General features: G+C 36.8%; 2 protein-coding genes across 2 annotated transcripts; both read right to left on the bottom strand.

The window, feature by feature from the left end:
- Nucleotides 1-531: 531 nt before the first annotated feature.
- On the bottom strand, nt 532-4,700 carry LOC140144974 (ras-related protein Rab-9A-like). The gene is made up of 3 exons (XM_072166769.1): nt 4,562-4,700; nt 3,258-3,392; nt 532-680 (listed from the first exon to the last, which is right to left on the bottom strand). The coding sequence occupies exons 1-3, from the start codon at nt 4,698-4,700 to the stop codon at nt 532-534; spliced, it is 423 nt and encodes a 140-aa protein (XP_072022870.1).
- Nucleotides 4,701-15,752: 11,052 nt separating this feature from the next.
- Nucleotides 15,753-19,176, bottom strand: LOC140137670 (ras-related protein Rab-13-like). The gene is made up of 4 exons (XM_072159418.1): nt 18,795-19,176; nt 18,164-18,326; nt 17,646-17,774; nt 15,753-17,201 (listed from the first exon to the last, which is right to left on the bottom strand). The coding sequence occupies exons 1-4, from the start codon at nt 19,005-19,007 to the stop codon at nt 17,047-17,049; spliced, it is 660 nt and encodes a 219-aa protein (XP_072015519.1). The 5' UTR covers nt 19,008-19,176; the 3' UTR covers nt 15,753-17,046.
- Between the last annotated feature and the right edge of the window lie 7,977 nt (nt 19,177-27,153).

Below are 27,153 nucleotides of genomic sequence, written 5' to 3'. Positions count from 1 at the left end.
TATAATAGAAAGTGTATTTTTGAAAACTGTTGTGGTTTTAATAGCTTCATAGATGTTGTGTAAGTGGCTAGCTTCACAAAGACTTACATTTACTTTATCGTCGCCTCAATCAGGCTAGTTCGGTATTGTGTTATTAGATGTTGAAAAATTTCAACAGTGTTTTCAACAGTGTTAATTAGTTTTGTTTAATTTTCATGTTATAAGAGGAGCGGGCTGGCAGGAGCTGTATATTTTCCAGCAGTACTTAATATAGATACATTGATTTTTAATGGAAATGAGTCAAGGAAGCTAATAATCATAATTATTAGATCTTCCGGTTTTTTAAGTTAAGGCCGATAATATATCGAAATGAAAGTATTGGGCATTTTCTACCTCCCGGAAAAAAATAGGCACATGGGGCAGAAAACGAAAATATCAAGTCTTGCGAAGTTGCGATCCCTTTTATGTAACCTATACAATTTCACTTGTGTGTCATGCGTAGTAACGAATATATAGTCAGTATGTATGTTGAGTACCTGCCATCGTTCATACCTAACAACGGCATGATGACGAATCGGTAATGTACGTTTTTGTCTGTAATCCCAGATCCACCGTATCAGTGTTGGCTGTACTCCATCTCCTATGAGTGGTTGGGGCCAAACGATTTGCTATATGCTTGAAAACATCCTCGATACCATCACCTAAATAAATGACACAATTGTATTAACCAAATATGTATTTTCACTAAAATAACTTAATTATTAGGTAGCATTTCTGTACAAATATGGTCGCAATCTCCATCCATGCACTCATAGAAATGACTTGTTCGCCTTGAAGGCACAATTCAAAAGGAGTCAGTTTGGACAACTCAAAAATAGTGTAAAAGTTGCCAAAACAAAATTCATTTAGTTATCCGAACTTAAAAATGCTGAAAAAGCTCAAAAAGTTCCGTCAACTAATTAACTTTGTTGGCATTACTTAAAAGTTGATGTAAGTCGCTGCGTCAACTTTTTAAGTAATGCCAACTTTCTGAATTCAAGTTCAGGGAACTTGGAAAAATAAACAAGGTTCAAAGAACCAATTAGTTGAGTAATGGTAACTCAACATGTTGATGTAACTCGTTCATATTAAGTTACTGGTACTTATTGTTTTGAGTTATTCCAATTTGGTACTTAATTCACGTAATTGGATCATTTTCTGCACAATTAGCAGTATTCAAATATTTATTTTTGTAATCAGTGCAAAATTTTGTATACTATAGCACACCTCTAGAAAATTATGCTAACCTAGGCTAGTTTCATTTTCTGAGTTGTAACAACTCAATAAAGTAAGCGCGTTACTCAAAATTGTACGCGTTGGCATTAATCGGAAAGTTGACGCAAAGACTTACATCAACTTACTGAGTAATGCCAACGAACAATTTCTATGAGTGTGTTGATAGCATTTTTGGCATCATAACACGTTTGTGATAAATCATAAAATTAATTTATGTCAACCAAAAAATTCAACCAAAAACCCTGATGACTGAGAGTATACTCAGTGTTATGACACGTAAACATTTGGCCTTATATCTTCCAAAAATAATTATCAGATTACATTGTAAAATGAGTCTTGGCACAACTACCATACCGATACTGACTGAGAACTTGAACCCAACAATGCTTTCATGCATGACTGGGCTCATATATATTCACAGCTGCCAAAAAGTATAATACAGTATAATATTGATCTTAATAGCGTGTATTTCCCAGGCGTTGCTAGCTGATATGATTATTATCTGATACGTCACTATGACATGTGGCGTATAGGTCTGACATTTTCGAAAAACAAAATGACCAAAAATCACTATACGCCACTATGGAATGCAGCGGATTACCAATTAAGTATGGCAAAGTTCTAGTTGTTGTTCCAATCGATGAAAATAATAGTATGCAATGACCTATGCTGCACAGCAAATATGATTCGACCTTTGCAGTACTTAAACCTGGTTAACATGAAATTACTCCAGCCAAATCAATCGATAAAGTCTAGTCTATCCTTCACATTGAATGGTGGACCGCACTTATGCCCAAATATGGCACTTGCCAATCAATAATCACCCACTTGAAATCCCCTGGCTCGCCGCACTGACGCTGCACTGAAGTTATGGCCAGATATGGGAGCTGTTTTGCTATTATCTGTCATTTACATATCAGGGAAGTAAGAATATTTGCAGATGCCCCACCTACTCAGTTTGTAGCCTACATGTAATAATGTATAGGACTACATTATTCGTGATTGACTTTAAGTGGTTTAGCTTTAATGCCCTTCAGAAGAGAGCGGTCTACAAGTGAGTGGTAGTCACTAAAAGTTGCATTGGATTTACACACGGAATTTTGCAGGCATGCCGTGCCCTTCCTTTCAAAAACACCAAAGTCCAAATATCAAAATTAGCTAAAATTTTAGGACATATTGTAAAACTATATTTTCTAGAATTTCAGAGAGTACAAACAATATTGGCTGGTTATTTTACACACAATGACGTTAACTAGGCAATGGCCTCTAACATACACTGTCTGTAGAGGTCACGCGTCAATGGTGAGAGCACTGTGTATTGTGTATATGAAAATGAGCAGTTATAACTGCAGTATGATAAAAGAGAAATCTACGGACATGCTGACTGATTAAATGCCAATTAAGGTGCCAATTTTGTAGAAGTATAGTATATGCATATCATGTTATTATTAATCAGAGGACTGAATAACCAGCATTCTATGTTACATATACTTCCTACACTCGAATGGCCAATTGAACGAACACAATTTGCCATTTTTTGACATCGCCTAATCATGCTAATAATCATTATATTACAAGTTGCTAATGGATGTTAAGATTTAATTTAAATCTGGTAAACATACATATCTATTTTTAACAGACGAACCAACGTTGCGACTTAAACCTTCAGTCTTCAGCTGGGTTGTGATGCAAATGACCTTGAGTACCGGACACTTTCGGTATTGATGACAAGCGACGAGGAATGTCCTTTATGATTCGGTCCCAGCCGTGTGACAGCTTGGCCCGGAGGCCTCCTCCACGGTTGAGAGATGGTTGCTCCGATCTCACCCAGATAGCCTCTTTCACACCGCGCTCAAACCAATGCTGCTCACGGTCTAAAAAACTGATAGTCTTCCCATTTTGCTAATGGATGTTGTGACGATTTTCGCAAAAATTCTTAAAACCTAATTGTTTAAACATGGCAATAAGGTATTTACTCAGATCAGATTTAGCACTTTACCTACCTGTCTTTGCTGATGTCATGAAACATTGGTTTACATTATGTTCTCGGCAAAATGCTTCTATATCACCTTGGATTTGTGTGTCAATGCGGGTGTCCATATCAAGATCTGTTTTATTGCCTACTAGGAACCTGAAAACTAGAATGGAAATAACATGTTCAAAGCAGTGTTCATCTATGAAACCGAACTCCCTATAACATGGGATGGGGTCTGATTTAGTTAATAGTACACTGAAGGCGCTACTGGGTCCTACCATTCCTCATTTATTCATCGAGATCGATCTGATTCCAAGTGCATCGCACCATGCAATCCTTGGTTAGAAACCGGCATTACGTCATTAGTCCAAGATGTCGATGGACGTCCCCTTCCACACCTTCCTTCCGGATCTTGCGTAAAAAAAGTTTCTTTGCTCCTCGAGATTTCCTGAAAATATGGCCAGTGTATTTGAACTCCTTTCCATTACAGTATTTCTAATGGTTAAAGCTTGTACATGTTTTTGCTAGGATACAGGCATTTGTTTCCTGTCTTTTCATGTCACTTATAGAGGCCTCCTTAAGCACTGCATCTCAAAATCCAGGGGGGGCCGGCCAAGATTGGCTCAATTTTGACGTTGTCATTGGTTTTACACGTAAACACAAAAATGTCTCAAATTATTCCAAAACTGTACGTATGTTATTAAGCACTATTTTATCAGTCTAAATCCGTTGAGGTTCGCCAGTGAACCTCATTGTAAGTACTGTTTTTTATATTTTTTTTTGTATGAATAACGCACGATATGTTACGATATATACTGAAAATTTCCCCTACGTTTGTCAATGAGAATACGTAGTGTAGTGGTTACTAAGCTCGCCTCCCACGCATAAGGTCCGAGATCGATTCTCCTCCCCGGCGGTGATTAAAAATTTTTCTTCTTCTTTTTTCTTTGAATTTAAAATTATTTATTTTCAAGTGAAAATGTATATATTGCACTGGGAAATATATTTTGTGCTTTTTTTTTCTGTAATGGGGCCACCCGGCCAATAGAGCTAAATCGCCTCTTGGTTCTAAAAAAATAATTGCGTCCATCGTGCAGGCAGTGTTGCCGTCATATTGTCTGTTTTGTTTACGCTTTTGGCTGTTGCCACATTGAATAATGTAGTCCACCATCGTCTGTCAAAATCATTAACTCTTTTCATAATACCAAAAGACTCATATCCGCGAGTCTAAGTGATGTATTGTGATTTTCGGCCGAGGTGGCGCAACGAGAATTAAACGTCATTATTCTTCTCAATTAACAAATGATGGATAAAAAAATTAATTGAACTTACCCGATGTTTTTGTGGTTTCATATTCACGTAAGTCATTTTCCCATTCAATAAGGTCCCTATAGGATTGAATATCGTCTACAGCATATACAAGAATAGCGGCATGGGTATGTTGGTAATAGCTACGTGTGATTGACCGCATTCTCTCCATCCCAGCCGTATCGTGCAATTTAATCTGTTAGAGAGTTGAACCTCAAATGTAAATCGGCCCTGGTTTGGTAGAACGAAGCTAACTTGAAATTGGGACATTTTGAGATAAATCCATATCTTGGATAATGTGAGGGTGCTCTTTCCATTGGTGACATCCTCAAATCACCACCATGCTTCATTTTGAAAATAGCAGAACCTATCTTGACACTTTTTTGTCACTTTCCGTGTATTTAATGTGGTAAAATGAGCTATCTCAAAGTTAGATCATTTTACCGCATTAGCCAAGACCCTATGGATGACGGAAACCTTCAAAATACGCCCAAGAATACACCTAAGAATACGCCTAACCTTAGACGTCTAAGATGCAATCTTAGACGTCTAAGAGGCATTCTTAGGCATCTAAGATGCAATCTTAGGCGTCTAAGATGCAATCTTAGGCGTCTAAGAACTTCGCGGCAGACTTAAATCAACGAATCACAGGACCAGAAATCCCAAACAACCAATCATCTTAGGCGTATTCAATTATTGACCAATGAAATCTTAGACGCCTAAGATTTTACACGCCTAAGAATTCTTACACGTCTAAGATTGATATTTTGTGATGGACGGTATCACCAATGTGATTTTCTCTGAGATGAGGACTTGCAGCAAAATTGATTAATTGGTTTGATTTTATTTTCGTTGGTTTGGTGTGCTGTTTTGGTGTGGCTAGTAGTAGTCAGGTATTAATGTTGATAAGCATGATGACGACGACGACGACGATGATGATATGATGATGATGATTATGATGATGATGAAAATTAATACACAAACAACAAAGAGGAACAAACATGCCTAGCATATATTTATATACCTCCATGATTCTATTTTTAACATAGAAAATTTGACCTCTTGTCTTCTTGCACTTTGCAGACTGAAATTATGCATATCTGATCTCTTCAATTATACAAGACGATTTTTGGCCTTGGCGAAAATATGTCACACGCTGTTCGAATTATAAAGACATAGTTGGTTGACCTTATAATGTGTGTGCAGTAATAACTTGACCTCTGAACGTATTGGATATAAACGCATCATACCCTACACCGTCAGGTTAACTTTCTTGTTGAATGGAGGTATCGAGGTCTCTTAACTGTGTATTTTGGCTCAGTCATAGCATACATGTTAAGAAAAAACATACATGAAAAGTGAGCAGGGTGACACCATAGACACGTGCTCTTTGTTTAAACATTACAAGTAACATGAGTGGCAAACATTAATGTTTCATATTGCTTGTAACCCCTCCCCCAATCAATGTTGGAGCCAATACTAGTCCGTTCCTATCTCAGTATCAAAACAACATTGACTGGGTGGAGTGCAGGGGGGTGAAAATTTCATACTAAATTTAATCCCTCATCACTGCCATCATCATCACCACCACGACTCTAATAATCATCTGACATTATTTGTATTATCCATCATCATCATCATCATCATCATCATCATCATCATCATCATCATCATCATCATCAACATCATCATCAATAACAACAACAACAACACCATCATCATCATCATCATTATCATCATCATTTACACTATAGCCACACAAATAGAAATCATACATTAACTGCAAGTCATCAGAAAAACAAAATATTTAAACAAATTCAAGTTTTATCAGTTTGCAACAACAACATCAACTGCTAGATTATGTTCAAAAAAAAAAAAGCCTATTATGTAATGCATTGTTCCGCCTGAAAAGAACAAAACAATGGGCCACTGTGCCGAAAGGTGGGAGAACATGTACCCTATCCCCCTCCCACCCCATCACCCCTTTCTCTTTGGGATTGACGCGGGTGGCTATGGAGCGAAAAGGAGTTTATTAACAACACGCCACCCAGCCCTTGTTCGAAATATTCTCCAACGCACAGCGTCCGTTGTACGTTTTGATCGAATTTGCGATACCGTCCATCACTAGTCACGGTCAAATGGTCAATACGCCTAAGATGATTGGTTGTTTGGGATTTCTAGGATTCGTTGATTTAAGTCTACCGCGAATTTCTTAGACGCATCTTAGACGCCTAAGAATGTATCTTAGACGTCTAAGATTGCATCTTAGACGTCTAAGGTTAGGCGTATTCTTAGGCGTATTCTTAGACGTATTTTGAAGGTTTCCGCCATCCATAAGACCCTCTAGCGAGCGCCAGACAAACCCCCACACATTAATGATAACATGGCAAAACAATCTCAAGGTAGATCATTTTACCAAATTAATGCGTCTTTAATGTCCCTAAAAATGGTTGTTATTTCAAAATTACTCAACCAAATTAGCCAAAATTTTTGCAAATAATAAGATTTTTATATTTTCTAAGATATTAGATGTGTTTAATAATTTATCTTATTCAAAAAGAAAAACGTCAAGTGTTCAAACTTAAAAGCTCTTTTTCTCAAAACAGCGATTTTCAAGTTAGATCATTTTATCAGGGCCGAAATGCGTATTGACGTCTGCATTATTTCAGTAATCATATATGAACAAGTCCTCCGTTTGTGTGGAAATATTAACATAATATTCATAATTATAACTCGATAGTATTTTTAGATAAATTAGCTTTTTGCAAAATTTTTAGTGCCTTTTGGAACAAGCATACGTGCTATATGAACAAGCGGACAAAATTAATGACAAAAGTGAAAGCAATCAAATAAAGACAAAATTTTGACATCAAAATGGAGAAAGCATAAAAGGCGATTATCGCGCGAACGAGGCTGTTGAATTCGGAAGCCATGGTTAACCTACATTTAATCTCTGCCAACGCTAAGTATACCAATAAACACAGTCACACAAGAGTGAGTTATTACCAATAGACGGGAGAGAGTTTAACCAAATTCGTTAGTGATTATTTGGTGATGAAGTTCCACAAACTACTAGTATTTTGCACAGAAAGTTTCTGATAACGTTTTTAATTATCCCATCCATTCAGTTGTTTGTCCCAGGATATACTCACTGTCACTGATCCACCACTATCCACCTTGAAATCACGTTTGACACTTTCCACTCCAGATTTGACTTGACTGCCGAATTCCTTGCCGTCATATCTCGTAAAGATGGACGTCTTACCCACGTTTGCATTGCCAAGCAAAATAACATCGAAAATTCTGACCTTTTCCTTTTCTGCTTCTGTCATCTTGATTCTTCTAAAATGGTGACTAGGTGTGCATCAACCCAAGTACTATTGTTGTATTTTAATAATCCTTGGTATTACCTTGCCTAACTCAAGTCAACCTTAGTTTATAATTCAGTTTTCAACCCTGATGGCATCAAATGTTACGCATTTGAAATCAGAGGTTAAATAACATTGCAGATTTTCAGGCCATCAAATTCATTTCTCAAACTGAAAAAAGGAACAGCTGAAAGATGATATTGTTTAACAAAGAGTTTTGGTAAATAATTAAAATATATGCATTGAATTCTAAATACTCGACTCTTACACATGGTCAATACACAGCCAGTATCCTCTGTAAGTAACAATGTGGAGCGGGCGCAAGTGGTACGGCGTATGAAGCATCGCAACCGTTATGCCAACGCTAACTGCTGCTCATGCACCAATCAAAAGGACTCTACTGTGAGTACTGATTTTCAATTGAAAGCGTTAAATTTACTAGGCGCGTTCCCAATGGACCATCGTACAATCTATATGTACACATTACTTTTGTCTACCGTTCCGTAGATTTCAGCTGTGTACGATAATAGTGGCATTTTGATAGGGTTAGAACAAACATGGAAGCAAGATAACCTTACCAACTCGGAATTGATGAATACGTGGACTTTGTGCTTGAATTTGAAATGAAAAATATTAAATATTGTGGTTTATATTGGTATGTACGTATAAATAAAACACCATATAGTTCGGGAAGAAAACGGTAAGGCAACAGATAATTAGCAATACTAGGCGCCCTCGTCAAGTTAAAAAATATTATACTAGGCTAATACATTTATAAAAACGAAAAATGTATAAAAACTAATAGTGCCATTCATGCCAGTTCGTAACACGAGGGCCAAGTTTAAAAGTTTTAAAATGAAAATAATAATAACGTATTTGAATATCCCACATGAGGGAAATGAGGGACAAACATGTTGATGTCATGCATGAAGCATATTATTATGGAGAACTAACTTAGCTAGCTTATCAGTGGCGAAAGCATGGGTCAAATATCCCCCAACAAGTTACCTGCCCTTTCTGCCAGGGGGTGTGGGGTGGGTGTGTCTGTCTGTCCGGCTATTTGTTATTTTGTAAAATTAAGAGATAAAAGCGACGGTTGTGAATGAGGTTAATAACTGCGCATCAGTTATTTGGAGGGCATTGTGAAAAATCTAAACATTTTGCATTTGGAACCGAGGAATATCCGAGGGTCGCATCGGAGGTCAAGGTCAAAGGTCGTGGATTTTAAACTTTGTCCGATCGGGCTCAAACTTTGTGGGCGGAATACTTATATAATACCCGGGGCATATATTATGTGTGAAATGAGATTGAGGTCAACCAAGGTCAAATGTCATCACGGAGGGTTAATGTTTCAAACTTTGTCCGACCGGGCTTAAATTTGGTGGGTGCAATCCTTGATATCAGGGAAATATATGTGCGAAATAAAATGAAGGTCAACCGAGGTCAAAGGTCATGACGGAGAGTTCAAATTTCAAACTTCGTCTGATCAGGCTTAAACTTGGTGGGGGGAATCCTGCATATAATAATAATAATAATAATAATAATAATAATAATAATAATAATAATAATAATAATAATAATAATAATAATAATAATAATAATAATAATAATAATAATAATAATAATGGAGCGTATTTATACCGCGCAAAATTCATCAAAAAGATCTCAGGGCGCATATGAGGGGAACGTGTAAAAATATAATCAAGGTCATCCGCAAAGGTCATCCAGGGGCGAAATTTTAAACGTCGCCCTATTGACTTAAACTTAGTGAAAGTAATTCTCCTTATTATGGGAGCATGAACAAAATCAAATCGAGGTCACTTGAGGTCAAAGGTCATATGGGGTCAAATGTTAGAGTATGACCAATCGGGCTTAAAGTGGTACAAAAATCCTCAATATAACATGAACCGGTTGCTCTCACAGCTACGGATGAACTAGTATGTTGTAATGTTTCCCAGCAAGTATTCAAACATGTTTTTGAATGTTATCAAGGGCTCGTTTAGCAAAGCACAGTATTTTTTTCGAGGACATGAGAGCACATCAGACATATCGAATTGCATTCTGAATACGAGGAATGTCCTTCTGATTTTTAATTCGCGATATAATACAAAAATCACTTACAAATTTTGACCTTTCGCATTGAATGTACACATTTTACGCCAAAAGACCTAAAATGTTTGGGAAAAAATAAAGCTTCAATACGAGATGTCAATTTTTTTAATGATCGTAGGCTTTTCATCACAGCTACATACACCTTAAGTATACACCTTAAGTACATTATCATTAGATTAATTAAGTTTACTTCGAGGACTGAAAAATATCAAAAATAGTATATGAGCCTGACTCCACAAAAATGCATGATAGCAATTGAACCGGAGTAGCTTTTGGCGCGAAAGGTCATCGAATTAGGGTTAGAAACCATTCCAATATTTTCCTCTAGTCATAAGGATTCAGAAAATGTATATTTTTTTTAAATCTAGGACATACCGTTCTTGACTTATAACCGAAAAGGTCAAAGGTTAGGTTATTGGCTCTATCAGGGTCAAAAACTTCAAAGTCCTCCGATGTTGACAAAAGAAGTTCGTTTTGATAAAACTGTTCAATAAGGATAGGATTGCACCATCTAGGATGTTTCATTTCTTAGGTAACACAGCAAAATAGGTAAAGTACAATTGAGACCTATGTTAAAAGGTCAGCTTTGCCCCCTCCCCAGTGGTACCTCTCAACCCCCAGTAGTGCATTAATCGTTCATATTTTATTTGCACATGAATTCCTGTCAGGCTTCAGTTTGGTTTTGTAGAACACGAAGTTAATGCGTCCTTTATATTCGTATTACACTATTACTCTGTTTGTCGTAGTAGTAAAAAACTCCTCAGCAAAAGTTTTGAAAGTTTTTTCAAGTATCTATATTTCCAAGTATTTGTGACATGTTCATATCGTGTTGCATATCAATGGATACCAACTGTGTTCCCCTTTACAATGACACGACTGATTACACGTCATGTGAATGTACAGAATGTGCCAAATATACCATTCTGTGCAGCAAGCTGCAATCCCATATCTTCACAATCTAGGACCTAATGCAATCCTCCAAGTGACAACGCTCGCCCCCACAGAGTCAGAGTATTTATTTATTTAATCTTTCTTTAACCAGGGTAGCCCCTTCAGTAACTAGTACTGATCTCCAAGGGGGCCCTGAGTGACAATTCACAATATACATATATATACATTGTACAATTTCATAACAGAGGTTAATATAAATTAAATTAAAAGCAATGCATGGAAACAAAAGTGACATGATACATTAGTTACATTGTACATCAGGTTCATTTTTACACCAGGTCTGGTAACACCAATGGTTACATGATTAAATACTGATAATATTATAACAATGTACATGTTTGGCAATCAGATATAAAGAAAAGACAAAAAGTTGAATAAATTTGTGGAAATTGATAAAATCTAATCACAAATCTGAAATACAGGTTTTAAAAGTATTAAGGGTCATGCAAGAAAAGTTTCTGCGGATATCTTGAGGGAGTTCATTCCAAGCATAACATGATCTGTAGTGAAAAGTTCTCTTGCCAGGATTTATGTTCCATTTTGGAATGGCAAGAGAATTGAAAGTTTGGCTTCTGGTACCATGAGTATGAAGAGATTGCATATAAATAAATTGAGAGGATAAGTAAGATGGTGCATTATGGGTAAGGCACTTGAAAACAATTATCAGAAGTTGTTTTTCCCATCTTGTATGTAGTTGATCCCAGTTAAGAGACTCCATCATATCATTAATAGGAGTTCTTATATCTGCTGACAAAAGAGTACGAGCAAGTCTATTATGGTGCACTTGAAGTGAAGTTGAAAGGGTGTTACTCGTTGACTGCCGATAAACGTCCCAATAAATCGGACTTAGTCACCGGTCAGTTCTCATGATAGATTTCCATGGCTAACGATGGTTAACTATGAAAACATGTTAAAGGACATCAAGAAAATTTTCTAATTTATTTATTTTGAGCTCTTTCGAGTATCGACGAGTAATTCTGTAGATTTAGGTTTTGTCTGTGACTGCTATGTGAGGCCGTCGTAGGTCGTACGGGGCTCAAACTCGGTGGGTGGATGTAGCTCTGTCCTGGCAAGAAGAAGTTTATGTTCGTTAAGTCATCCGACCCCGGGCCCCCTCCCAGGGGTCATTTGTGTTCAAATGACTAAAAACTGTCATATGGGCATGAAACTAGGTCGTACGAGGCTCAAACTCGGTGGGTGGGTGTAGTTCTGTCCTGGCAAGAAGAAGTTTATGTTCGTTAAGTCATCCGACCCCGGGGCCCCCTCCCAGGGGTCATTTGAGGTCAAATGACTAAAAACTGTCATATGGGCATGAAACTAGGTCGTACGAGGCTCAAACTCGGTGGGTGGGTATAGTTCTGTCCTGGCAAGAAGAAGTTTGTGTTCGTTAAGTCATCCGACCCCAGGGCCCCCTCCCAGGGGTCATTTGAGGTCAAATGACTAAAAACTGTCATATGGGCATGAAACTAGGTCGTACGGGGCTCAAACTCGGTGGGTGGGTATAGTTCTGTGCTGGCAAGAAGATGTTTATGTTCGTTAAGTCATCTGACCCACGGGGTCCCCTCCCAGGGGTCATCTGAGGTCAAATTACTAAAAACTGTCATATGGGCATGAAACTTGGTGGGTACAGTCAACATTTAGAGACAAATTTTTGGAAGGTCATTTTGGGGGTCGCCAGGGGTCATCTGAGGTCAAATTAGTAAAAATTGTCATTCGCGCAAAGCGCTAAAAATCACATTTTGTGGCTATAAAATGGCCAAATATGAGGTTAATTTCGACACAAACCAATACACTAGACTGCGGAACTCAGTCCTCAATGATAGTCAGTCATTTATCTACGCCTATGTAATTTAGAGCCCTGTGACTCCATCGGTCTCCCTCTCTCTCTCCTCCCCCCCATCCTTCCTTTTTTTCTTCCTCCCGGAAACTCTAAGTAATTCAGTATCGAAGTTACGTAATGTTACTATGTCAACGGGATCACGCGCTAGAGTAATGAACCACGATCGAAATGATCACCACATAAAGTATATGGCACTCGAAGGCATACCAAAGTAGCGTGATCCGGTAACCAAGAGAATTACGTAACCACTTCGATGCTGAATAGGCACAAAGGACCAATATGCGATACGTAATCTATTTCCTCTTCTTTCTATATCTAACCTCCTTGGGCCTACATATTATTATTAGTACTGATATATCATACGCTGGCGAAATTACGTAATTAATCGGATTAATTAACATACTGAGCAATAGGTGAAAACAATTTTGACAAAAGGAGTTGTCCTTGTCAATTTGTAGACATGTACTTTTGATTATTTACATAGCTTCTTCTCCAATCACTGTGTAAACATCCATCCAAAAATCTGATTGCTATTATTATATGGATGAATGGACATATCACAAAAGGATTGCTTATCTCAATAGGGCATGTACTTAAGCATTTTTTTAACTGACCGGCGTTATTGGGCGTTTTATCGGAGGTCACCGAGTAATGCCGAAGATCAAAATCGATTTTATGTATTGTGTATGTATCATAGGACGCTCGTATTAATTGTCTCTATGCGCTTGAGAATTCAACAATATAAATAATGGTAGCTCTATTATAATACACATTAATGTTTTAAGCAGATAAAATTCCAAAATATAATACGTTTTCTGCCTTTGCTTGTCACGTGGTAGGCCTATGTTGAAGTTGCGATTATATTTTTAAATAAGTTTCAGATGAATAACAATAAGACAAGTGGCCGAGTGGTCTAAGGCGCTAGGCTCATAGAGTACTAAGCGTTGCGCCGTGAGTTCGAACCCCGCCTCTGCCAAACTTTAAAAGAAGTAAATTAAAATTTGACTTTTTTAAATTTCATATTTGGGAAATGTGACTGGGAGAATTTATGTATGGTGTGGAGTGGTGTGATAGGGCATGTACTTTAACTGGCCGGCGCGGTCCGGTGACTAAGTCTTTATTGGGCGTTTTATCGGCAGTCAACGAGTAATGCAATTTGTCCAAACAGGACTACAATAGTCAAAGTGTGGCATGACAAGGGCATTGGCAAGCATTTTAAGGGTATCATTTGGAAGATAATACCTAAGTCTACGGATTATGCCAATGCGCTTTGAGATATTAGAAGAAATATGGCTTACATGTTCATTCCAAGATAATAATTCATCAAATACAACCCCAAGATACTTTATCAACTCTTTCAATATTATTACCATTGTACGAAACATCAATATCATCAAATGTATCCAACATATAACTTGTGCCAAAAATCATGAGTTTTGTTTTCTTGATATTCAATGTGAGATTGTTTTCATTCAACCAAGAGGCAACATTAGACAAATTATAATTTAATTCTGCTTGAAGAAGTGATGAATCATTAGAACTACATATAAGAGTTGTGTCATCTGCATACATTATAGTTTTACAGTTAACAGAGTTTGGAAGTGAATTTACAAAAATCATAAACAATAAAGGCCTTAAGATTGTACCTTGCGGAATACCAATATTCACATCTTTAAAGTCAGACATAGTAGAAGAAATATTAAAAGCTTGTGACCTATTACTAAGATAAGATATAAACCATTTTAGACATGAGCCAGAAATACCACATTGCTTTAATTTGTTAATTAGAAGACTATGATTAATGGTATCAAAAGCCTTCTTGAGGTCAAGGAAAATTGCACCAGTTAATTTTCCATCATTCATATTTTTAAGAATGTAGTCAGAGGTGTCAAGAAGGGTTGTAGTGGTTGAGTGGTTATTCCTAAAACCAGATTGAGATGAATGAAGAATACCATGTTTAGATAAATAAGAATATAATTGATTATGAACAGCACGTTCCAAAATCTTAGAAATAATACTTAATACAGAGATAGGTCTATAGTTACTTACATCTGATTTGTCACCATCTTTATAAATAGGTGTGACTTTTGCAAGTTTCCAATCAGAAGGAAATACAGAAGTGTACAATGAAAGGTTTCATATATAAGCAAGAGAGTCACATATAATTGGTGCAGAAAGTTTCAAAAGTTTCACATTGAAATTATCAAGACCAGAAGATTTCTTATTAGAAAAAATACAAATTTCGTCAAATACAAAAGAAGGAGTAATAAAATCAAAATTGAAATTACTAGATACATCATCATTATTACATTCATTATTAGTAACATCATTAGCATCATCACTTTTATTTACATTATCAGATTTTTGAGCCAGAGTAATTCCAATTGATGTAAAGAATGAGTTGAATTCATTGGCAATGTCTTTATTACATGTTGTAAACCCATCATCAGTTTGAACAGATCTGACACTTGCATTATTTCTTGGAATTAGTTTTTTATTGTTTTCCATAACTTAGTAGAATTATTTACATTTTCTTCAATGGCATCAGTACAATATTTCTTTTTAAGTGTTTATTTAGTTATTTACTTTGTTTCTTAAAGACTTAGCCATCTTCCAATCTTCTGGATCATTAGTTTTATGTGCTTTTGAAAAGAAGTAATCTCTATCTTTAGTCAGTTTAATGTAATCCCCATTAATCCACTCAGGAAGATGACCTTTAATTCTTTTCTCTTTAAGTGGGGCATGTTTGTCACAAACATCATTAAATTTTTGCTTCCAAACATCCCAAGCACTATTAACATCATCATAATTTTTGATTTCATTCCAGTTTATGTTCTTAGGATTAAATTTTGTGAAAGAACGAGTTTTAATTGTATTTGGAGGAAGTTTAACTTCTTTATTTTTACGTATTATATAAATCATGCAATGATCACAAAGACCAAGATTATGAACTCCTGAAGATGATACCTTATCTGGTTTGGTAACAAATGCTAAATCAATTTTAGTTTTACTTGTTTCAGTTATTCTTGTATAATCTTTAATAAGTTGTTTCATGTTACTGTGAGTGGCAAGAGTATTTACTTTACTTGCCTCATACCTTTTACATAAGTCTAAATTAAAGTCACCTACAATTATTACATCATCATATATGGAGGTGTGGTTTTGAAATACTTGATCTAATTTGTCAATATAATCTACCTTCGAGTTGGGTACTCAACGAAAGAGAATGGTAGTCAACGAAAGAGAATGGAATGACCTGCCATCAGCCCATACCTCAACTCGATTACACACTTGTGGGACCAGCTTGGTCGTTGTGCTGTGCGTGACGGAGTAGCCAATGCAACCTCATTGAATGACGACAAATCCTGGTTGAAGAATGGAATACCACTCCACAGCAACGTCACCAGGCTGGTGAGCAGCATAAAACGTTTTAAACCTGTTATATTTTGGGTTTTGGTATAGTTAAAACGTTTTAATAACATTAAATGTCAGGATATACATATACAAAGGTCATGGAAACGTTTTAAAACGTTTCATATGAAAACACACTACAACAGTGTTTTAAAAATGTGTCTTGCAACCACTTTTTGCCAAATACTTTGTCAACACTTAAATAACATTATGTTAGAATATTTGCAGTAGGTTATCAACACATTTTTTTGAATGTTATGAACACATGTTATGTCCTTTTATATAACCCGACATTTAAACGGTTTCTGGCAACCTTTTTTTTAACCTTTTACGAATTGTGTCGGAAACGTTTTGTTTGCTGGGTGGCTGCCGTTGTGGCTGCGTGTGGTCTTTCCACCCGCTATTGTGGTTACCAATTTAGCATATTTTGCTTGATACCTCACTACATTCACGAGACGTGACGTGTACTCAGGAGTGAAAAGGGTGATTGTTTCAAATGTGATGGCATTGTAAAGGAAAATAAAGTGGCTATCCATTGATATGCAACACAATTGAAGCATGCCACGAATAATTGGAGATATCTTTGTTGAGGAGTTTATAAAACCCTTGTTATGTGTAATAATGAAGATTTTCTTCCAACCCTAGGCCTATTAATTGCTAAGCAACAGTCAAGAAAGGTATACACCGATTGTCAAAGACAATTGTCCGCGAAACATCCGCACGTATAAGTGAACTTTCAGCAAATGATTATCCCATGGACAGTCATCAAGAGACTTTCTCTGCTTTAACCCGCGTTGAGATATGTACAAAGCGTATGCTTGATACTATCACCTCAGACATGCGCAATGTTGCTCCTCCTGGTTCTCTGTCATGCTAATTGAATATTGCAGACCATTCTCACTCATATTTTCTTTGAAGCTTTCACGCTTCCGTTGGAGTAAAGTTCTAGCAATTTCCTCGCACATTTCATCAACTCCATCTCCTAATATGAAATATAAAATATAAAATGTATAATACATCCGGGGGAACCCAACTTTACAAGTGGCTTTTTCGGCTACCCAAATGACCCCTTTTTTTCTAGAAAACGAACTGAATATTGTACTCAAAGAGCCCCTTTTTCAAAATTATGTACCCAAGGATACCCTCATTCATTTGATTATGCCCAATGACCACCTTTTTAAACAACATAATAATGCGATAGTTTTTACTGGTTTATTCTATTTGTTTATTGTGTGAAAGTTGAGTTCGCTATTTATATTATTACTATATATTTTTTTTAAAATTTTATTATGGAAAAATACACATATCAACCCCTTGAAGATATACAAACAGAATAAATGGCACCATATTTGTTCACTTTTTTAAATAATGACACTATAGTTACACAAGCATCAAACAATCGTGTTAAAACAAGAATTTGACTCACCAGTTTTGGAAGAAATACAGAATTTCCCATAGAGCTTATGTGTTTGGCAAAAATTCTCAATCTGGTCATCGGTGACGGAAGTCTCTGCCTCGTGAATGTCCGATTTAGTTCCAACGAGGTAAAGTAATGCTAATCAAAGAAATTCGTGAGATAAAAAGAACTTAAGTTCAGGTAGACTATGTGAAAGAAAAATTACGCACCATTAGACACCATTATCCGAGCATGTTCCCATAACGTTTATTTATTGACGAAAGAGCACAAGCCATATGGAACCGAGACTACCTAATGGCTTGAGCGAATCGCTAAGCAACAAGAAACTGAACTGAACAAAAATGTAAGAGGTATGAAGATCGGTCAGTATGTAATGCGACTTGACTGGTAACCCCATATATGTAATAAATTCATGGCATTTCTCTATGATCACATGAGAAATGCTATGAAAATAATCCATATGATTATGGTGCTACTCTCATTACATACTGACCAACCCTCGTAACTTTAACAACCTACTAACTTACCATATTCCGAGTATAACTTGACGTTTTCAATCCAATGATATAAGCGACTTAGAGAGTTTAGACTGTTGCAATCGAAGACAAGGAGCGCAGCGTGAACCCCTCTGTAGTAGTTTCGTGTCACAGAGTCGTACCGCTCACTGCCAGATGTGTCCCAAAATTCGAACTAAACAATATAATTGAGAAATCATAATAAACTCCTACTAATAAGTAATTACCCCATTAATGAATAAGTATTATTACAAAACGGTATAATTGATCATATGCAAAATTTGGAATATGTAGTCCAGACAGAATTTATTTATGCGCATTATGACACCTCGTTAAGGGGGGGGGGGTAATTACTAGTAGGTGTTTATTTAATTGGTATATTATTTTTGTAGCAGGACGTACCCGATCGTATCTATAAACTTGGCCGAACACATCAAATACAAAACTATCGATATACAAACACCCCCACAGAAAAGTTCACCCATTCACAAGCCCTACAAACATACCACCACATCTCGCACCCATACAATAAACACCCTGCACATATTGGCCTACACATGCGCAAGTACCCCAGACATGCGCGTTCACGTCCCAAATACCCAACCCCTCCGGTGATCAGCACATCACACACAAGAACACCTACCTCAACTTCCTTGGAGTCAACGACCACGTCTTTCTTGTGGAAATCAAGTGATAGAATTTTGGGTAAGATTGGGGTAAAATGATTTTTTCGCAGACGTATGAAAAGACTCGATTTCCCCACTCCTCCATCTCCTAATAAAATCACTTTAAACAAAGGTTTCGCGGGGTTAGTTTTTGGTACAGCAGAAACTACAGGTGGCAAAGAATCCGTCATGGTTGCTTGGTGATCGATGTTCCCTCCTTTAACTTGGAGCACCCAACTGATGCGTCAGTCAGCCACAGAATCAGATTTCTATATTAGGCCATAATGCCTATAAAATCATAGTTCAGATATGCTATATTAATATTATCAGTACGATTATTACACCCGACTGATTGGGTCAACCAACACTGTTTTACTGGTACGTACAGCATATACAGGTTTAGCTCAATTTATTATGTAAAGGAAATGAAGCTTGGTAACCAAGGTTGGTCATTGTGGTCAAGCACGTTCCGGTAAAACGTCAATGCAAACCTAATAGGTCAAGCTCAAAAGGCTATAATAATGAAACTGCGGTCATCAGTTGGTCTTAATAGTAGCAGTGTGTAAGACTTCCTCTATAGTGCTTGGTGACAAATGTCCTAAATCAAACTCTTTGATATGTGACGCATATGTTTGATTCTGTCAACAACCTGTGCCCTTGGAGCAAAGTTTTCCTTAATGATGTCAATGTGCTATTCCAGTTACAATCCGTACACACCTCTATGAGCTGCATGACCGGGGGGCACTAGCTGGTATTATATTCGCATGCGTCATGGGCCTGTCAATAGAACCTTTTTTTCTGCAAATTTGCCACCCAATGACCCTTTTTTTCACCAGCTTACGCCCAATGGCCCATTTTATTTAAAGAAATGTAAACCAAATCTGCACATTTTTGCCCAGAATGACACCCAGTTTTCTCGTTCCCACACGTACAAATATTATGATCCCATTTTCATTTCATATATATATATATATATATACATATATACTTATATATATATATATATATATATACTTATATACAGAATTTGTTTATATATATATATATATATCGAAACTTCGAAACTAACACCAAATGTAGACTTATCAACCCTACAAGATCTGAAATGGGACGGGTTAGTAAACAAATGCTCGACAGAATAAACAATGTAATACGATCAAAATCCTCCGCGAACCAATGGAGGAATACAACATCTGTCCTCGAATGGTTCAATAAGCTCCAAGACAAGAAGAAGCTGACGTTTCTGATATTTGATATAGTTGACTTTTACCCTTCAATAACTGATGAACTTCTCGACAAATGTCTGACATGGGCAAAGCAGTACACCAATATCACTGACATAGAATATGAAACTATCACGCATGCAAGAAGAACACTTCTGTATGACAGTAAAGGCAACGCTTGGGTGAAAAGAGACTCAACTGATCAATTTGACGTCTCAATGGGAGCATCAGATGGTGCTGAGATATGTGAACTTGTAGGGTTGTATATATTAAATGAACTTGTATTGCACCTTGATGTAGCCAGTGTAGGTCTCTACAGGGACGATGGTCTGGCTGTCATGAGAAGCTACTCTGGCAGCAAAGCTGACAAAATAAGAAAAGATCTTATTAAGATCTTCCGCTCTTGTGGGCTGCGTATAACAGTCCAAACCAACTTAAAGTCGGCCAACTTCCTTGACGTCACCCTAGACCTTAGCACTGGCTCGCATCAGCCATACAGAAAACCAAATGATGAACCCATGTACATCAACTCCCTATCTAACCACCCACCATCAATAATAAATAACATCCCACCAGCGATAGGGAAAAGAATATCTACCCTATCTTCTAACCAAGAGATTTTCAGTAAGGCAGCCCCTAATTATGACAGGGCCCTTAAATCATGTGGGTATAAAGACCCAATTAGTTACAGTACAAGAAATGAAACCAAGACAGCTAGCAACAGTAATAAAAAGAATAGGTCCAGAAAAATCATATGGTTCAACCCCCATACAGTAAGAGTGTAAAACCAACGTCGGGCGTCACTTCCTCAATCTCATCGACAGGTGTTTTCCACGGGGGCACAAACTTGCAAAGATTTTTAACAGAAGCACGCTCAAGCTCAGCTTCAGTTGTATGAAGAACATGAAGCAAATAATAAAATCTCACAATGCTGGTGTTATGAAAAAATCTAAACCAGAGCCTCAGGCAAAAACTTGCAATTGTAGACAGAAGGATAAATGCCCATTACGTGGAAAGTGCGTGGTCGATGATGTTGTGTATAAGGCGACAGTAAATTCAGGAGGATTGTCTGTATCATACGTAGGCCTAGCAAGCGGCCCTTTCAAGACAAGATACAATAACCATACCAAATCGCTAAGAAATGAGAAATACGAGAAAGAGACTGAGTTATCCAAATACATATGGGGTCTAAAAAGAAAAAACAAAACTTATTCAATATACTGGGAAATTCTGAAACAATCCAACACCATGAAAAGGGAATCAGGGCAATGCAATTTATGTGTAGAAGAAAAACTAGAAATAATCAATCTTAAGGAGGGTATAATCAATAAGCGCAACGAACTGATTTCAACATGCCGTCATGGCAACAAGAGAAAGAAAGCACCAAGCCGTGCAAAGAAGAAAAAATAATAGCTAATAATCAATGTGTAGGGTTGAACACATCAGTTACCTGATGATCGTTGCTCGGCTAGAGCGGCGTGAAACTCAGAGTAGTAACTAAATGTAAAAATACGTGTATTTATATTATATATATATATATATATATACCCTTGTGTCGTACTCCGGCGGGCACATGTACGTCGCTTTCATTTTCGATATTTCAAATGTAGTCACCCATTCAGGTGACATCATTTAAAATTAACATTACCTGCGTGGAATATTAAGGTCATGTCTTCCGGTGGGGGGGGGGGGGGGTGGATTTCAACCGGAATAGCCCAGTTCATGTGCCATACCAAACCGGAAGTCTGCCTACATATTTATAGCTTTGTAGGTTCACACTATTGTATCTTTGGAGATCAACAATTAAAACAAAATTCTAGATTATTCAATTGTACGTGGCATGCAGCTCAACTTAAAGGAGAGAGGTAATAACACAATAACACAATTTCGATCTTTGAAGTTTGAACTATATCATTATCTCATTCAATCTGCTGTCATTCATATTACCTTGGTAATTAATCATCCCATGTTGAATGAATAATATTGACATTGGTATGAAACGGTAAACATACATGTAGAAATGAAGATTCTTTGGAGAAGAAAGGCTATGACTATATAATTATAATAAACATTTATTTACACCACATTGATAAATAGCAAAATACCTTATGTCTTTCCTGATCGGTGCGATCGGTAATTTTGGTGTAATTAATATTTTGTCATTCTTTGGCAGCCATCTTGACAAAAAAGGCAGCCATCTTGAACTTTTAATCGGCGATAATCGAAGACAGATATAAAAAGACTAGTTTGCGTCTGAGGTCACTGTCAATCAAATTATCTACGATACTTGATTGGTTAATAGCGCGTACAAGGAAGGTCGATTTATCTGGTAGTGCCCATCAGAGAAAAGGAATAGCAGTAAATGGCGAAATTAACGTACTTTTACAAGGCAAAAGCAACTTTTCTAGGCATTGTTGATATGGTGCCTTCGCGAAAGAAAGTTCCCTACTATTAAGACCTAACTTTTGAGTTTTATCGCCGTATTCAGCAACTCATATCATCACGACGATGGTAAACAAACCGTGCTCGTGTTTGATTGACAGATGACGTCAGACGCAAACTAGTCTTTTTTATCTCTGTCTTTCATTATAACGGTTTTTTCCTAGTAACTGATTTTATAATAAGATGAAAACAATTATCTTAAACACAATACATTTCATATGTTAGGATCGAAAGTTATGTTGAATAACTACAGTGCGTACCAAAATAAAGTAAAAAGTTTGAAAATGTCACTAAATTAAAAAGTATGAGGTAATTGGTCAAAATGCTTCAGGTAATAGCTGAATCCACATCTTGTCCTCTCACAACCGTGAAAGCACTGACGTGTGACCATAAGGCCAATTCAGTGATTTGCTCGGTGATTTGTACCTCTGGATTTCTTCTTGTGAGGCTTTCTGAATTCAAGATTTTCACAAGTCCTCCTGCAGACCTTCAGACACATTATTGCGTCAAGTTGACTTTCTCAGGCAATACAGATCTCTCATAAGACTGAAAAAGTGGTCAAACATTATGATTTTCATGTTGCTTTGATGTTAATTGACTTTGCGCTACTGCATTTTACTTGGCTCGCGCAAATAGCCACGGAGTCCTTATTAATGGTCACACGTCAGTGAGTTGACAGTTGTGGGAGGACAAGATGTTGATTCACCTATCAGCTATACCATTTTGACCAAATGCCTCATACTCTTTAATCTAGTGGAATTTTTCAAACTGTATGATTTATTTTGATAACACCCTCTATAATTGCAGCTGATTAATGCATGCAATGTAATTAAATTTATTTTAGAGAAATTTTAATTAAGGCGCTAATGACATGAAATTATATTGCAAATTTCTAAACACAAATAAAGAAGCATTGTTTTTAATTGTTTTAGCTAGTAGCCTACTTTTCGATAATGAAGATATAGGAACCTCATTCCCCACTATATTTCCTTAGACGTAAGCATAAATCAAAATCAGAAGTGCATCTAAATCATTCCAGTAAAATTGCACAGGTTTGTTTCACACCATTCTTCGTCATATATACATTCTCCCAGCCACATTTCCCTAACATAATATGAAATTTAAAATTTATTTTGGCAGAGGTGGGGCTCGAACCCACGCTGCACTGCGCCGCTATCATGTATACAGTATCGACATATCACCAGCGCCTTAGACCGCTCGGCCACAAGACTTGTTGGTGTCATCGTGAAAATTTTAACATATAACTTCATTACTTCAACATACCACGTGACAAGCAAAGACAGAAAACGTACCATATTTTGGAATTTTATCTGCTTAAAACATTAATGTGTATTATAATAGAGCTACCATTATTAATATTGTTGAATTCTCAAGCGCATACAGACAATTAATACGAGGGTCCTATGGTACATACACAATCCATAAAGCGTCGGTTGCGAGGTATAGAGCCCAGTCAGCTTACCATTTTTCTTGTAAGACAGTCTGAATTTTTGCAATTTATAGGAAAGTCCACGTAGGTCCCAAAAGTTTCTTTTAGATATTAAAAGATTAGATTCCCATAAAGACGAAACAGTAATCTTTAGTCGAGACCTGTACAAAAAGTAGCAAGTTGGTGTTCGAATTTTATGTTCTATCGGACGGATATAGATAGTAGTGTGTATTTTTATCAATACTTTGATCCCATAACATGAGGTTAAGCTGTTTTTGAACCAATTTTACCGTATCAAATGTCATGTCTGCATCGATTACAGTGTATTGATTACCTTCCAGCATTATTTCGCCTTCATGTATGTAATCATTTTTATTGATTACGACCACGCCACGAGATTTATCCGGTTTTTGGAAAACCAAATGTTTCTTTTTCCTTAATAATTTGAGAGCTTGACGTTCGGGTTTTGTCAAGTTATCGTTTATGTTATTATTCTTAATTTTAGAAAGCTCTAACCTCGTGGATTCTAAGTAGTTTTCTAGATCCAAACAAGGTGTAGACAAAGGGTGCCAATTAGAAGCTCGTTTGAACTTGTGTGTTCGTTTTGCTTTCTTATTGGACATTAAATAACGAATGCGCATTATTCTCATGAATGTTTCTGTATCCCTATCAAGCATTTTTGCTTTAGGATCTTTTGGGATATCTACAAATTTCAAACCTCTCCCTAATACAGATAATTCTGCATCAGGGAAATTTTCGTTTGCTAAGTTTATGACGAACTTTTTGTTCGTATTTGCTAAGTCCTTTAATTTTTTGGACTTCTGTGATTTTTTGAGGGTTTGGGAATTCAAATGGCAAGTTAATTCTAGACTTGATTTTGTCCTTATATTCATATATTCTTTTATACATAGGATGCATCAGTTTTAACACAAAAAAATATTTCACTGAAAACCCTCCCACTCGGCGATTTCAAAAATGTAACTACGCTTCCCTAGAATGTGCAATAAATTAGCATTAAAATTTTTCTTATTTTAGCATCATTCTAGAAACTCTGGCGTATGGCGATCACTGCTGTAGGTTTGTTTATTCAAACATATAGGTATATTCACGGGTAATCACTCAACTAAAAAAGAGTATTGATTTATAGTGAGCTACGCACAGGCACGAAGCCTAGATGTTGATCCACAAGCCTCAGCACACTTTACAGGTTGTCGCAGACCACTACGGCTCCATATAATTCTATAAACCATTAAACAACAACAACAAGGACTTATTTAAAGAAGCCCACAACCACATTGACCTTTGCAGCCAGGATCAGGTCCACGAGTTTCGTACGGGTTGCAACGAGACAATTAGCAGTAATTTCCTTGTCCGGGGGAATTTCAAGCAAACTCAATTTTTAACACGAGAGCGTACTAACCACCGACAGGGTTCAGGCCTTATCGATTGAGCTAACTTGACTGCTTAAACTACATTAATGCCCATTATTTGAAATATAAATTGTCCACTCGGTAACAAAATATGAGTGAAATACATAACATTGGCAACATGAATCATGACACTCTTATACTCTGTAAAAGAAAACTGACCAAAATAAAACTAAGCTTATATATTTTTTTGTCGAATTGCGGTGCAATGGTATGGAGGAAAATAACATCAGGATCTTTCTTTCTTTCGTCCATTTTTTCTTTCGTCTCCCGTTCTTCTATTTATTTTAATTTTCACAGCCGTCCAAGGGAGCAGGTTCAATCCTCGGACCCGCCCTTGAATAAGCCTTTTTTGAAGTATGGCGTGCACAAAAGGAGAGGGCGTACTTTGATCTGGATAGTCTTTTGTCCACTGAGAAAGCATAAGATTACCCAAATCAAAATACGCCTTCTTGCAGTGGCGTAACTAGGGTGGTAGCGCCGGGGCAAGAAACAAAATTGGCGCCCCCTCCCCAGAATATCTTAGACGCGGGTAATTATTGAAACAATTGCGCGTGAAATTTTGGCCTACTACTAATAAATTTTGGTTACTAGAAGTTGAATATCGGCCTTAAAATGTTCTTTCAATTGATTTTGTGCTGAAAAGCGCGCGAACATTTTGACTTTCATCGCTTGGAGGGGCGCAGAATCGATGCTGAATTGGTTAATTTGGCGCCCCCTAGTTACGCCACTGCCTTCTTATCTTGTGTCCGCCATACTTATGGCAATGATTAATGGGAGCGGCCGTCCCCAACGGGTATAAAAATGTACTTTGAGTATCAATAGTCCATGCGACGGATGTGTGGAAGACCGTTAGTTTAAACGGACGCATTGTCGCTGTTCAAGATGTCGCAATGACAAAGTTCCTGTAAAACAGATGTTATGATTTCGTTATGAAATGTAGACATTTTCTCATATTTTTTTTAAGTGATACAAGCACGACTTAGCATCCGCATGGTCGCTGTTCTGGTGTATTTTCTAGCTTTTTAGCGAGTAAAAAGTTTTGATGTTCCTCCTCGTTGGTCATGTTGACACTTCCTCGCTTCCGTAAATTAGGGTTGGCGATCATTGTTCTGGCAATTTCCTGCAACATTTCCTTAACTCCATCACCTGAGATTTATAAGAAGAAAAACAGATAAACAATCAAACAAGTCAACGCATTGATAAAAGTATAAGAACAAAAAGAGCACAAAATACGCGAAATTAGGGATTTAGTCAATTTATGCTGACATTCCTTCCTACAATGCAATAAGCGTATTACATGTACATAACAAAGGAGATTGCTTAATCTCCGAACCGTTTATCTAGTATTTGATTATCTCCACTTTAGGCCTAAAAAATTGTTTGATTGGCGTAACCCGACCGACACTAAAAATAGGCCCGACCCGAAAGATTCAAATTTTAAAAAAGAAGAAAAATTTGCGATTTTCAGCTTAAAATGTGTGTAAAAAAAATTAAGAAAAAAAAATGCCGACGGACCTACCCTAATTTTTTTTTCCATGTTACGCCAATCAAACAATTTTTTAGACCTTATGTTAAGACAAAACCTTTTTACATGACGTCACAACTTTTGGGTCCAATAAACAGTCTGTAGTATATATAGTATAGATGTAAAAAATTAAGACACAAAATTGGAAAACACACCTCATCGCTTATTTTCTCACAATTTTTAATGTGTTCTCACCTCATATGTCCGCATTGTTTTTGAGACTACAAAATGGAAACTAAATGAAAATGTTATATTTCTTTTGATACT

The sequence above is a fragment of the Amphiura filiformis genome, chromosome 2 (genome assembly GCF_039555335.1).
Source record: "Amphiura filiformis chromosome 2, Afil_fr2py, whole genome shotgun sequence".
Lineage (NCBI taxonomy): Eukaryota > Metazoa > Echinodermata > Ophiuroidea > Amphilepidida > Amphiuridae > Amphiura > Amphiura filiformis.
The sequence above is the reverse complement of the archived record's forward strand: the minus strand, read 5'-3'. Positions and strand labels throughout refer to the sequence as shown.

Coding starts and splice junctions, on each gene's coding strand:
- LOC140144974 (XM_072166769.1), bottom strand. CDS start 4,700: ATGCGGTCAATCACACGTAGCTATTACCAACATACCCATGCCGCTATT. Junction 3,393..4,561: donor TGAAACCACAAAAACATCGG/GTAAGTTCAATT, acceptor TTTCCATTCTAG/TTTTCAGGTTCCTAGTAGGC. Junction 681..3,257: donor CATGACATCAGCAAAGACAG/GTAGGTAAAGTG, acceptor TCATTTATTTAG/GTGATGGTATCGAGGATGTT.
- LOC140137670 (XM_072159418.1), bottom strand. CDS start 19,007: ATGACGGATTCTTTGCCACCTGTAGTTTCTGCTGTACCAAAAACTAAC. Junction 18,327..18,794: donor TTGACTCCAAGGAAGTTGAG/GTAGGTGTTCTT, acceptor TATATTGTTTAG/TTCGAATTTTGGGACACATC. Junction 17,775..18,163: donor CAAGTTATACTCGGAATATG/GTAAGTTAGTAG, acceptor TTCTTTGATTAG/CATTACTTTACCTCGTTGGA.